We start from the raw sequence: 12,067 nt of genomic DNA on the forward strand, positions 1-12,067 counted from the left end.
ATTTTCTTTTCTTTTCTTTTTTTTTTTTTTTTTTTTTTGAGACAGAGTTTTGCTCTTGCTGCCCAGGCTGGAGTGCAATGGCACGATCTCGGCTCACCACAACCTCTACCTCCTGGGTTCAAGCGATTCTCCTGCCTCAGCCTCCTGAATAGCTGGGATTACAGGCATGCACCACCACGCCCGGCTTATTTTGTATTTTTAGTAGAGACAGGGTTTCTCCATGTGGGTCAGGCTGGTCTCTAACTCCCAACTTCAGGTGATCCACCACTTTGGCCTCCCAAAGTGCTGAGATTACAGGCATGAGCCACTGCACCCGGTTGAACAATTTTTTTAAATATATATTTTATAAAGTGGACTTTTTGAACCAATAGACATAAACCAATACCAGTATTCTTTGCCTTTTTTTCATCACTACACATGAAATGTCTTTTTTGTTAATTATTTAACCCAAATTTAAGATACTTTTTTTAGATTGCTCATCTGCCATATAATTCAATAGCCTACTGACAATTTTGGTTTCTCTTCTCATCTGTTGGTCATACTGATTACACAATAAGGTGTTGACTGGAACTTTTCCTATGACTTGGGTCCAAAACTGAAGACAAAGAAGTATTATGTACCACATTCTATAAAAGCTGCTAACAACTGGAGCACATCCCCCAGGGCATTCTAAGAAGCAGTTAAACCAGATAGCACTGTCCACAGCATCGCCTCACCCTACCTTCCCTCATTCACCTGAGAATGCTGGGGAGGGTGGCAGGAGAGTCAGCAGCACCAGGAGATGAGTGTTTATGATGTAAGCCAGCAAGCTCTTCTCCCTGTGCAAGAGATGACATCTCTTTCTCAAGCCAAGTGAAGGGGGAATAACAGTAAAATTACTCACAGACACCGAACAGGCAAATCAGGCATTTCTTTACTCAAGAGGATGCTTGTTTTGATGCAGCAATGTGCAGGATCACCCTCTGAGGCTGATCCCCCCTGCCCCTCTGAGCAGTCTTAGAGAACATTACACGTGCCCCCTGGGGGTTCAGGAGTGTAAGTTAGTAGAGGAACTGGTGTCTACTCTGTTGGAGATTTCCATTGGACCAACCCTTGCCAACTGGCAATTAGAGACTGTGGTATTAGGTACCTGGGAAAGGGGGTGTATCTCCATCTCAGCATCCCTTGGGCCACACACACACAAAAAGGCACAGGAAGGCTTCATCTGCTCCTGTGGCTCCATGCAAGGGAGAATGGAGGCCATAGGATAAGACCAGAGCTATAGGAAACACAGCCATCTGATCATCCCAAGCCCTTGAATGACTTTGTGGCATAGAGACAGCTTACCTATTCTAGACCTTTTAGCTATACTTTTTCTATTATATGAGGAAGAAATAAACCTCAATCTTATTTAAGCCTCTGTATTTGAGGTCTCCCTGTCCTGCAGCTTAGCCTGTACCTTAATCGACACAATTACAGAAAAGGATATCCTCCTTCTTACCACTGATCCCTGGTCTCCACACCAGAAAAGCTAGATCTGGGAGAGGGAGGGGCAAGAAGAGTGTATCTCAGATAAACCATGCCTACCTCCAAAATATATGCCAAGGTTGAGCTACAGACCTAGCCTGTGATATGCAGAAAGAAGTTGAGCTTTAGATGGAGATGGAGATTTAGAATTTTAAACTAGATTGCAGTATCAATATCTCAAAAGGACTGGAGAAGTGACAAAGGGAGAATTTCAAAATCCAGTTGATGGAATGACTGAGAAAAATAAAAACTACTCCATATTTGGACTAGATGATGTTGAGATTCCTCATAAACTAACTGTAATTGAAACTCTCAGAAAGTCCCTGTGGTTTTAGAAATCCCCTCAGGTCTTTTACTCCCTGTAGTTTAGTCTCATTCCTTTCTACTCAAATCAGTCTCCAGAAACCTAGGCAGAAATACTTCCTCCTTTCCCCATATTTGTGGCCTCATTCTCTTTAAAACTCACACACTCTCACCATTTCTATCCCAGGTCTCTATCCACTGTCTCTTTCCTATGCTCTTACATCCATCCACTCTATTCTCTTTGCCTATTACACCTTTCTTTGTACCTCTGACTTTCCAAGCAGCTTCTTTCAGAGTCTTCACTCTTTCCAGGATAGCATTTCTTTTCTGCTACCACACTCAGAACTGAGTCTCCAGGGCATCAGAGATGGTCATGCCAACCCCGGAGGACTGGGTTGAATAGTGTCCTCCACCCACCCTCCAAGCATTTATGTCTATTTATTTCAGATTTATTCTGAAATCTCAGAATGTGACCTCATTGAAAAAAGAGTCTTCGTAGATCTAAGTAAGTTAAGGACCAAGAGGTGATGGCATCAGATTAAGAAGGCCCCTAAATCCAACTAGAGTGTCCTTGTAAGAGACAGAAAAAAAAAAAAAAGAGGCTCGGAGGAGAACACCATGTGAAGACACAGGCACAAATTATTGATTATTTAACCCAAATTTAGGATGCTTTTTTTTTTTTCAGATTGCATATCTGCCATGTAATTCAATAGCCTACCAATATTTTTTGTTTCTCTTCTCATCTGTTGGTTCTACTGATTACATAACAGGGTGTTGACTGGAACTTTTCTTATGACTTGGGTCCAAAACTAAAGACAAAGAAGTATTATGTGCCACATTCTATAGAAAGCTGCTAACAACTGGGGCATTCTAACAAGCAGCTGATACATCTGCAAACCAAGGGACGCCAAGGTTTGCCAGCAACTACCAGAAGCTAGGAGAGAGGAAAGGGATGATTTCTCCCTGACAGCCTCTGGAAGGAACCAACCCTGCCAACCTTGATTTCTGACTTCTGCCTTCCTGAAATGGGAGAAATACATTTCTGTTGTTTTAAGCCACCCTGTTCATGGTAATTTTTTTGGTAGCCACAGGAAACTAACACATCCAACAACACTGCCAATTTGATGCTTTCTTTGCTTATGGTGTTCTTTCACTTCCAACTTTGCACCCACTGTGCCCTCCCCTTTGAAGGGTCTTCCCAGCCACATGCCCAGGACCCTTTCCAGCCACATGCCCAGGACCTCCCTGATGAAAGACCTTTCATCAAGGCTCATCCTAGTAGTCCTCCCTGGTCACTAACCTAGGTTTCTCTTCCCTTTTGCTATGGTCTGGATGTTTGTGTTCCCCAAAAATTCATATGGTGAAATCCTAGCCCCCAAAGGGATAATGTAGTCAGCCCTTCATATCCATGGGTTCCACATCCATAGATTCAAACAACCATGGATTGAAAATATTCAATAAATGAATAAATAAATAATAATACAATAATACAAAATAATAAAAATAAAAAACGATATAGTATAACAGCTACATAACATTTACATACATTGTATTACGTATTGTAAGAAATCTAGAAATGATTTAAACATATGGAGGGATGTACATAGGTTTTATGTAAATAGTACACTTTTTTTTCAGAGTCAGTGTCTTGCTCTGTTGCCCAGGCTACAGTGCAATGGCATGATCATAGCTCATTGCAGCCTGGAATTCCTGGGCTCAAGCAATCCTCCCACCTCAGCCTCCTGAGTAGTTGGGACTGCAGGCATGTGCCACCACGCCCATCTAATTTTTGTATTTTTTTTTTTGAGGAGGTGGAGTCTCACTATGATGCCCAGGCTGAAAGTATGCCATTTTATATATGGACTTGAGCATTCACAGACTTTGGGATCTACAGGGCTCCTGGAACCAATCCCCTGTGGATATGGAGGAACAGCTGTATTAAGAGTTGGGGATGTTGGGAGACAATTAGGTCATGAATGTGGAGCCTTCATGAATGGGATGAGTGCCCTCCCGCATGTGAGGATACAGTGAAAAGACAAGCCGTCTATGAACCAGGAAGTGGGCCCTCGCCAGGCACCAAATCTGTCAGCAGCTTGACCTTGGACTTTACAGCTCCAGAACTATAAGCCATATATTTCTATTGTTTATAAGCTACTCAATTTGTGGTACAGTCATGCACTGCATAACAATATTTCACTCAGCAGCCATGGCCCTATAAGATAATAATGAAGATAAAAAATTCCTATGCCCTAGTAACATTGTAGTGCAATGTATTACTCACATGTTTGTGGTGATGTTGCTGTAAACAAACATACTACACTGACAGTCATATAAAAGCATAGCACATACAATTACATACAGCTCATAATACTTGATAATGATAATAAGCAACTATGTTACTGGTTTCTGTATCTAGTAGACTATAATTTTAATAATTATTTTAGAGTGTACTCCTACTTGTTTTTTAAAAGCTAACTATAAAAAAACCTCAAGCAGGTCCTTCAGGAGATTTTCCAAAAGAAGGCATTGTTGTTATCAGAGACGATGGCTCCATGCATGTTATTGCCCCTGAAGACCTTCCAAAGGAGCAAGAGGTAGAGGTAGAAGACAATGATATTGATATTGACTCTATGTAGACCTGGGCTAGTGTGTGTCTGTGTGTGTGTGTGTGTGTCTCAGTTTTTAACAGAAAAGTTTAAAAGTGAAAATAAAATAAAAAAAATTTAAAATAGAAAAAACAGAAAATAAAGATATAAAGAAGTAAAATATTTTATATAGCTGTAGAATGTGTTTGTGTTTTAAGCTAAGTGTTATTACTAAAGAGCCAAAAAAAAATTTAAAACAAAAAGTTGATAAAGTAAAAACATTACAATAAGCTAAGGTTAACTTCTTACTAAAGAAAGAAAAAAATTTTAATAAATTTTGTGTGGCCTATATGTACAGTGTTTATAAAGTCCACAGTGGGATATGGTAATGTCCTTGGCCTTCACATTCACTCACCGCTCCCTCACTGACTCACCCAAAGCAGCTTCCAGTCCTGCAAGCTCTATTCATGATAAGTGCCTGTATTCGTTCATTTTCACACTGCTGATAAAGACGTATCTGAGACTGGGCAATTTACAAAAGAAAGAGATTTATTGGACTTACAGTTCCATGGAGCTGAGGGAGCCTCACAACCATGGCAGAAGGCAAGGAGGAGCAAGTCACATCTTACATGGCAGCAGGGAAGAGAGAGAACTTGTGCAGGAAAACTCCCCCTTAAAGAACCATCAGATCTCATGAGACCCATAGGCTATCAGGAGAAGAGCACAGGAAAAGATCCACCCCCATGATTCAATCACCTCCCACTGGGTCCCTCCCCAACACGTAGAGATTCAAAATGAGATTTGAGTGGGGACACAGCCAACCCACATCAGTGCCCTTTACAGATGTACCAATTTTTATCTTTTTTACCATATTTTTACCGTACCCTTCCTATGTTTAGATATGTTTGGATACACAAATACTTAGCATTGTGTTACAATCACCTAGAAGCAACAGGCTAAACAATAAGCCTAGGTGGGTAGTAAGCTATGCCATCTATGTCTGTGTGAGTGCACTCTATGATGTTCAACCAAAGGCAAAATTACCTAACAACACACATCTCAGAACACAGGTAGTAGCGCAGCCCAAACGGACTGACACCTTTCCTCATCCAAGCCCGTCTTTGACAAGCCCCATTCCTTTTAACAGGTCATCTTACTACGGGATCTACTGTTTATTCTTATCCCAGTGTTAAGAACTGAAAATGTACTGAGGCAAACTTACCAAATTGTGGCATTGGATGGGGGAATGAGAAGGAACAGCGCAAACATAGATGGAGGAGATACTTTATATGTATGGATTTTGTTTTGTTTTGTCTCCTTTTGCTTTTGTTTTTTGTTTTGTTTTGTATTTTGTTTTAGGTATTTCTGGATCCATTTTCAACCTCCCAAAACGATGGCAGGGAAGATGCATGACCCTCAAAACAAAAGCGCGCGTCCTACCGGGCAATGGGTCCGGTGGGGCGAGCTGCAGGGCCGCTGTGGGGCGGGCAGATGAGGAACAGGGAAGGGCTCACCCAGCCTCGGAAAGGCAGTCGTTCCCTTCTCTCAGTGTCCTGCTAAACCTGGAGCCACGTCGCCCCAGCGTCTTCCAGTGGCGGATGGGGAGGACACCGCGAAGGTGTCCATGGCCAACGTCAGGCACTCGGGCAGCCCAGGCACTGCGGCGGGGACTAGCGGCCAGCGGGCAGCTCAGCGTGGAACTGTAGCCCCGCCACCCCTGTCCCCGCCTGCCTGGGATTTTTGGATAAAATCCAGGACTTCATGGACATTTCCTGCATGGGGCCGTTTCATTTGCTCATCCCACGAGTTTTTACTGCGCATCTACAATGGGGTGCGCAGGGTCCCCTCGGCACTGAGGAGGGGCAGGGAACAGATGGAGAAGGCTCCCGTTCTCCTGGAGCTTATACTTTAGAGGAGAGAAAGAGAAAACGAGTAAACAACTAAGCAAACAGGATAATTTTAGACAGCTATGTGTACTGTGAAGAAAAGAAACGGGAGGAATGTGACGGAGAAAGACTGTGAGGACCCTACTTTCCACTAGGATGAAGGGACGCCCCTCCGCTGAGGGGGTGTATGTTTAAAAAAAAAATTAATGCTAAAATTCTGTATTTTCAATGTCAACAATATTTTGTGGGAAACATTGATACCATTTAAAAATACTTGATTATTTAGAATCTGTGGCAATTTTTGTTGTTGTTGTTGTTGTTATTGTGGTTGTTTATTGTTTTATTGTTTTAGGCAACAGTTCAACAAATCTGTTCAACAGGGGTTGTGGAAGAATGTGCCGTTTGGGATTGAGCCTAGGGAGGAAAATAAATGTTGTTTTCCTGAAGAGAAAGGAAGGGCTAATGCAGACAGATGATGATGCTAATAAAATGTCATTAAGGCTTATTTTGTTACAGCTATTATGAAAACAGTTTCTTTCTTTTAATTTTTTTGAGATGGAGTCTCACTCTGTTGCTCAGCTCACTACAGCCTCTGTCTCCCAGGTTCAAGTGATTCTCCTGCCTCAGCCTCCCGAGTAGCTGAGACTACAGGTGTGCACCACCACACCCGGCTAATTTTTGTATTTTTAGTACAGACGGGGTTTCACCACATTGGCCAGGCTGGGCTCGAACTCCTGACCTCAAGTGATCCACCTGCCTCATCCTCCCACAGTACTGGGATTATAGATGTGAGCTACCGTGCCTGGCTGAAACCAGTTTATTGAATGAGCTAAGTCCAGAAAGCAAGGGCTTCATTTTTCGCTAACCACTGCCTTACAACAAAGTTCTGTTGGATCTCCTTCAATCATCACTCCTGAATCTTGGGCAGATACCATAAATTTTAGTGACAAATCTTATTTTAGTCCTTGCACCTCTATATAAGGAATTAAAATGTCCAGGCCAGTCCAATTTAACAGCAATCTCACACCTCATTCAAAATTCTGCTTAGCCTTCCTTGCAGTGAAATGAAGAAGGAATACAGTCAGTTTACTCTTCCTCTATTGTCTCTGTCTTCTCTATATTCTAGATGACCCCATGCCATTGCAAGGGAAGAGGGCATTACACAAAGAGGAGCAGATCTTCCTGTAGTTAACTATTGAATAAGGCAAACAGGCCAACATGCTCCTGCCAGCTACTATGGCAGAGTCCAAATGCTGGTTTTTTCACAGGGTATGTCTGTGAGTTATTGGAGGGTCTTCAGTGTACCCCACATTGCACAGTTCCATGATGCAGAGGCACATTATCTGGCTGACCTCTTGCAGCAACCTCCACCCCAAACCCCTCTTCTGCCTAACCCCATGTCCTCTTACTGCTATCGTCTCTTTGCACAACAGGCTACCCTATTGACTGATATCCCATCATGACAACACAAGCCCAGCTACTCTTCCATAGTCAAAGCCGTGTGAAGAAATTCATATCCTTTTACCATGCCAATAATGGAAGGACAGGTTGCTATCACTACTTCTCTTCCCTCATCCTGCCATTTTGGGTTGCTCAAGCCAACCTTTCACCTTCTGAATTCCCCAGGTGGGAAGAACTCATCTATTCATTCAACAAATATTTATCAAGCACTTGTATTTGCTAAGCACTATTTACCAGTCTCTGTGTTCCCAGTGCCCACCCTCATCCCAAACTCCAGCAAACACTCATCAAGCTCTTCCAAGAGTTCTCAAGCCACACCACATTTGCTGCACTGAACCCGTGTGCTCCTGTTACTCTGCAAGCTTTCAGTCTTGGAGTGGGATGCCAGGCTACCTTCTACTGTGCTTAGAGTCCCTCACACTTGTCTGCAAGAAATTCAAAGCAACCTCCCTATGGTCTAGAACCTCCGCTTAATGACTCTTTAATCATGCTTTTGACTCTAGTCTCCTAGAGATGGATAATACAGACTGGGAGTCATTGGTCTCCTTCTGCTCTTCCAGGCTGGCTGTGTCTAGTATCATGTGGGTGCAGTTACTGTCTTGTTAGCTTTGAGGCTTTAGCCAGAATTCTAAGACAACCAGAAAAGTCCCATTCAATACCCAGTTACAAATAAATTTGGCCCTGAGTTTTCTTGGAAAGCAGGTAAATCCACGTCTTTCACCTCAACAGCTTATGACGAAGTCCATATTTCCCTTTACATACATACACTATTACATCATGAGTTCTCATTGGTTAATTACATATTTGTGTAGCAGGATAAAAAAATAAATAAGTTATTACACATATGTGAAACAAAAGACTTTTTTATATGCCGTAGCTGATCTAATTTTTTCCCCAAGCCCAAACTTGAAGAGAATGATGATGCTGACCCAGAAACCAATAGGATTCACAGGGCACTCTGAGGACCAGTGCATATGACACTGAAGTTGACTGTTTCCTTACTGCCATGAAGCCATATAAACTCTTGCTCACACAGAATCCATTTGGGAAAGCAGAGTGGAGAGGAGCTGAAAAACTGAGAATTTACTCAAAAGAGACTGTTCCAATTTGAGACATAATGACTAAACCGGAAGAGACCGGGCTGTCTCTAACTGGCAAGTTGAGTACCACCTCACCACCTAGCCCAACTCCCCAGATGAAACGTTGTTTTTGTTAAGTCTTTCCTGAAGGCATGAGGATAATGGAGGTTACTTAGAACTGTACTGTTCACCATCATCCAAGTAAATATGGTTTCTTGAGTTTTCTAATTTTTTTAAAGATTTCACATCGTTTTCAGTGACTAGTGTTAATTTCACATTAAAAGTGGCTCTAATGTTAGCCCAAAAGAGCCCACGTTTGCTTTTCTCCTTGGGCCATTGCAAATAAGTCCTCTGCGTCATCAGAGCCCTCAGCTTGTGGTATTTGTTGGGAATGCTGTTCTGTGGAATGGGTTCCAGTAAGATGAGGATTAGGTTATTAGATCCTTCATGAAACAGACTGTGGTGGGCAAAGTAGAGCTCATAATGGCACCACTCACTCTGGACAAAGTTGGGAGACAAAACAAAGATGGACTTGTAACTCTTCTCAATGCAGTTGATGATATTTTCCACAATGCTCTTGCCAGGAACAAAGTTTCTCTCATGAAGGCAAATCTGCATACCTTCTTTCTCTAGGTAAGGTACCAATTCATTTTTCACCCAGGCAGAATCATGTTCACTATATGAAATAAATGCATGAAACTGGAGATTTCTTTGGAGTTCTTCTAAGGGTACGTTCCTGGCCCTGCGTCGGGTCTGGGTCCACTGGCACACCATCCTGAGATACCAGGGCAGATCCAAGTAGATGCAGAGGAAGGTCACAGCCACAGCCAACACCAGCATGGTGGCACTGATGGTGACGATCAGCAGAGTTATGTTGCAGGATAATTCAGACATGTGAAAGTCCTTTAGTGTGGTTCCTCTATTACTTTCTGGGTAGTCACACTTATAAGAATCAGGCCAGCCCTCTACCACTTCACTTGATACTTGCTCTATATTTCTGACAAATTCTCTTAGCTCACAGGTACACTGGAATGGATTGTTCCCTGCTTTTATTGACCTCATCTTCTGGCAGCTCTGGAAGAAATCAGCTGATGGGTGGGAAACTGAATTGTGATCAATGATCAACACAGAAAGGCTCCTAAAGCTGCCACATCCAGGAAGGTCGGTTAAAGAATTGAAAGCAACATTGAGTTCTTGCAAAGCTTCCAGTTTTATGACTTGTTTAGGAATGCTCTTTATTTTATTGTTGTGAAGATCAAGTACCTTGATCCTGGGAGGTAAACATCTGAAAACAGAGTCAGTAAGTATATTTGAAGACAAATTTAACACCACTATACTCTCAACCCAAGTGCAGTTTTCCTTATGTCTACCAGATTCCAAAGAATTCCAACTAACATCCAGTATTTCCAAAGATGGCATATCCTTAGTCATGAGACTTACTTTGAAAATGTCTTTTAATCCATTCTTTTGTAAGATAAGTGTCTCCAACTTAACTAACGTGGAACATTTTTCAAAAATACTATCTGTGAAAACATTCTGGGTAAAGTTCAAAAACTTGAATGTGCTTGGTGCATGAGGACACAGCATGTGTATAAAAGGTGTATCTGAAATGGTTAACATCATAATGTTCATCTCAGAAAACACGGTGTACAATGCTGTCTGTGAAAAGATAAAAACTTGGTTCGTGATATGTTCTATTTTCAATGCTTTCAATGTCGTTTTAGAATAAGTAAAATCTTCTTCACGAATGCTTTTAATTATTGTTAAATTGTAAATATTGAGATATTCCACAGGTTTGGGCCAAAGAAATTGAAAGACTCTCACCAGGCATTTCCAAGTTGTTTCTATGTGACTGAGGGTAAAATTCAGTAAGGTTGGACCTCTGGTGAGTTCTAATAAAAATTTAATGAAAACTTGACAGTTGTCATCATTCAATTTAATATTAGTCAGTTGTAGGCACCCTAAAGTATTAACTGATATGTTCACTTGGATAGAGAATAAACTAGAGGGGTGAAAAACAAGGTGAAGTGTTTTTGTATTCAGAATTTGTAGACTTTCTGTCTCATTTTCTTTTATATAATAATTTCTTAAATCCAGAAGGATGTAACTTAGATGCAAGTGAGCAATTGGCAGCAAATCTAATTTTTCTAACTTCATAGCACTCAACCCCAAGAAATTCAGTTGTGACAAGTTGCCAAATTGCTTACAGATAGGCAGGGCCTTGAAGTCATTGAATGAGAGATCTAAATGCCTGAAACTCATAATAGGATGGCAGGATATCTTTTGCAACTGATTATGAGATAAATCCAAATATTCCAAGTCCTGGTTGAACTTGAAAATGCTTAAATCAAGTAGCTGGATTTTGTTATGGGAAAGTCTCAAAACTTTCAGCTCTGACAGAAAGCTCATGTCAGAGACCTGAAGCTCAGCTATGGAGTTGTGAGACATATCTAAGACTTTGGTTTTTGGCGGTAGGTCTTTTGGAACACGAGTAAGACCTGTTTTTGACTTGTCTACTGCAAATTCACTTCCGTCGGAGAACTGGATTCTGGTTCCAACTATTATGATCATAAGGCAAACAAAATGGAAGCTTTTAACAATAGGTTCTTTGTCTTTGGTCATGATGTTGCAGTGGCTATCCTAAAGAGTTGTTGTTCTTCAGAGCATCTTGATATGAGTCCAAATTCTAGAAATGTAATATACACTAAGATTAATAAAGATCAGGTGGTTACTCTCAAACCTCCACTTACTAACCATAAAATCTAAACGATTTCTTCATTCACTAGTAGAGTCGTTTCTGTTCCCATAATTTAATATGATACTTTTTATAACCAGTTATAGTGCTTGCTCACACCAGAAGAGGCAATATAGGTCTTGTTATCAAAGAATTGTGGTTGTGTGTTTTGACCTGTCTGGTTGCTGCCTAAGGGATTCACACTCAGGGGCTTGCCTTTGTTTTGTACACCTTAGAACTTTCTCAGGGCTGGAACAGCCTTCTGGGTGGTGGTTACTGTAAACACTTAAAAAGGCAAATATACTAGCTGCAGCCACCTGAGCAAGGGCTAACAGAGGGGGCAAGCAGCAGACACATCAAAAAGCCTGGGAAATACGCAAAGATATACAGAAAAAGATACGTGGGAGAAAAAAAGGCTTTGGAAATCTCTGTATTTACCAAGTAGTCTAGAAGTCCACTCACGTGCCCAAGGCTGGACACATGTTCAGAGGAGACCTGAGAAAATCCTAAACT

General features: G+C 41.6%; 1 protein-coding gene across 2 annotated transcripts in view; it reads right to left on the minus strand.

The window, feature by feature from the left end:
- Positions 1–359: 359 nt before the first annotated feature.
- The window catches only part of TLR6 (toll like receptor 6), a 30,283-nt gene continuing 18,575 nt past the window's right edge, over positions 360–12,067 (minus strand). The window contains exons 2-3 of one of the 2 annotated variants that reach the window (XR_001887619.1): positions 8,671–11,506; positions 360–818 (exon numbers count right to left, since the gene is read on the minus strand). Coding sequence is in view for 1 of the 2 variants with exons in the window: in XM_017883779.1 (XP_017739268.1) it covers positions 8,989–11,442 (2,454 nt within the window). In the remaining variant the exon portion in view is untranslated. Of the gene's footprint in view, positions 819–7,937; positions 11,507–12,067 lie in introns of those variants that run through there. The other variant, XM_017883779.1, reaches the window with a different exon arrangement.

This window comes from Rhinopithecus bieti, unplaced genomic scaffold (assembly GCF_001698545.2).
Source record: "Rhinopithecus bieti isolate Rb0 unplaced genomic scaffold, ASM169854v2 scaffold_13349, whole genome shotgun sequence".
In the NCBI taxonomy this organism is placed as follows: domain Eukaryota; kingdom Metazoa; phylum Chordata; class Mammalia; order Primates; family Cercopithecidae; genus Rhinopithecus; species Rhinopithecus bieti.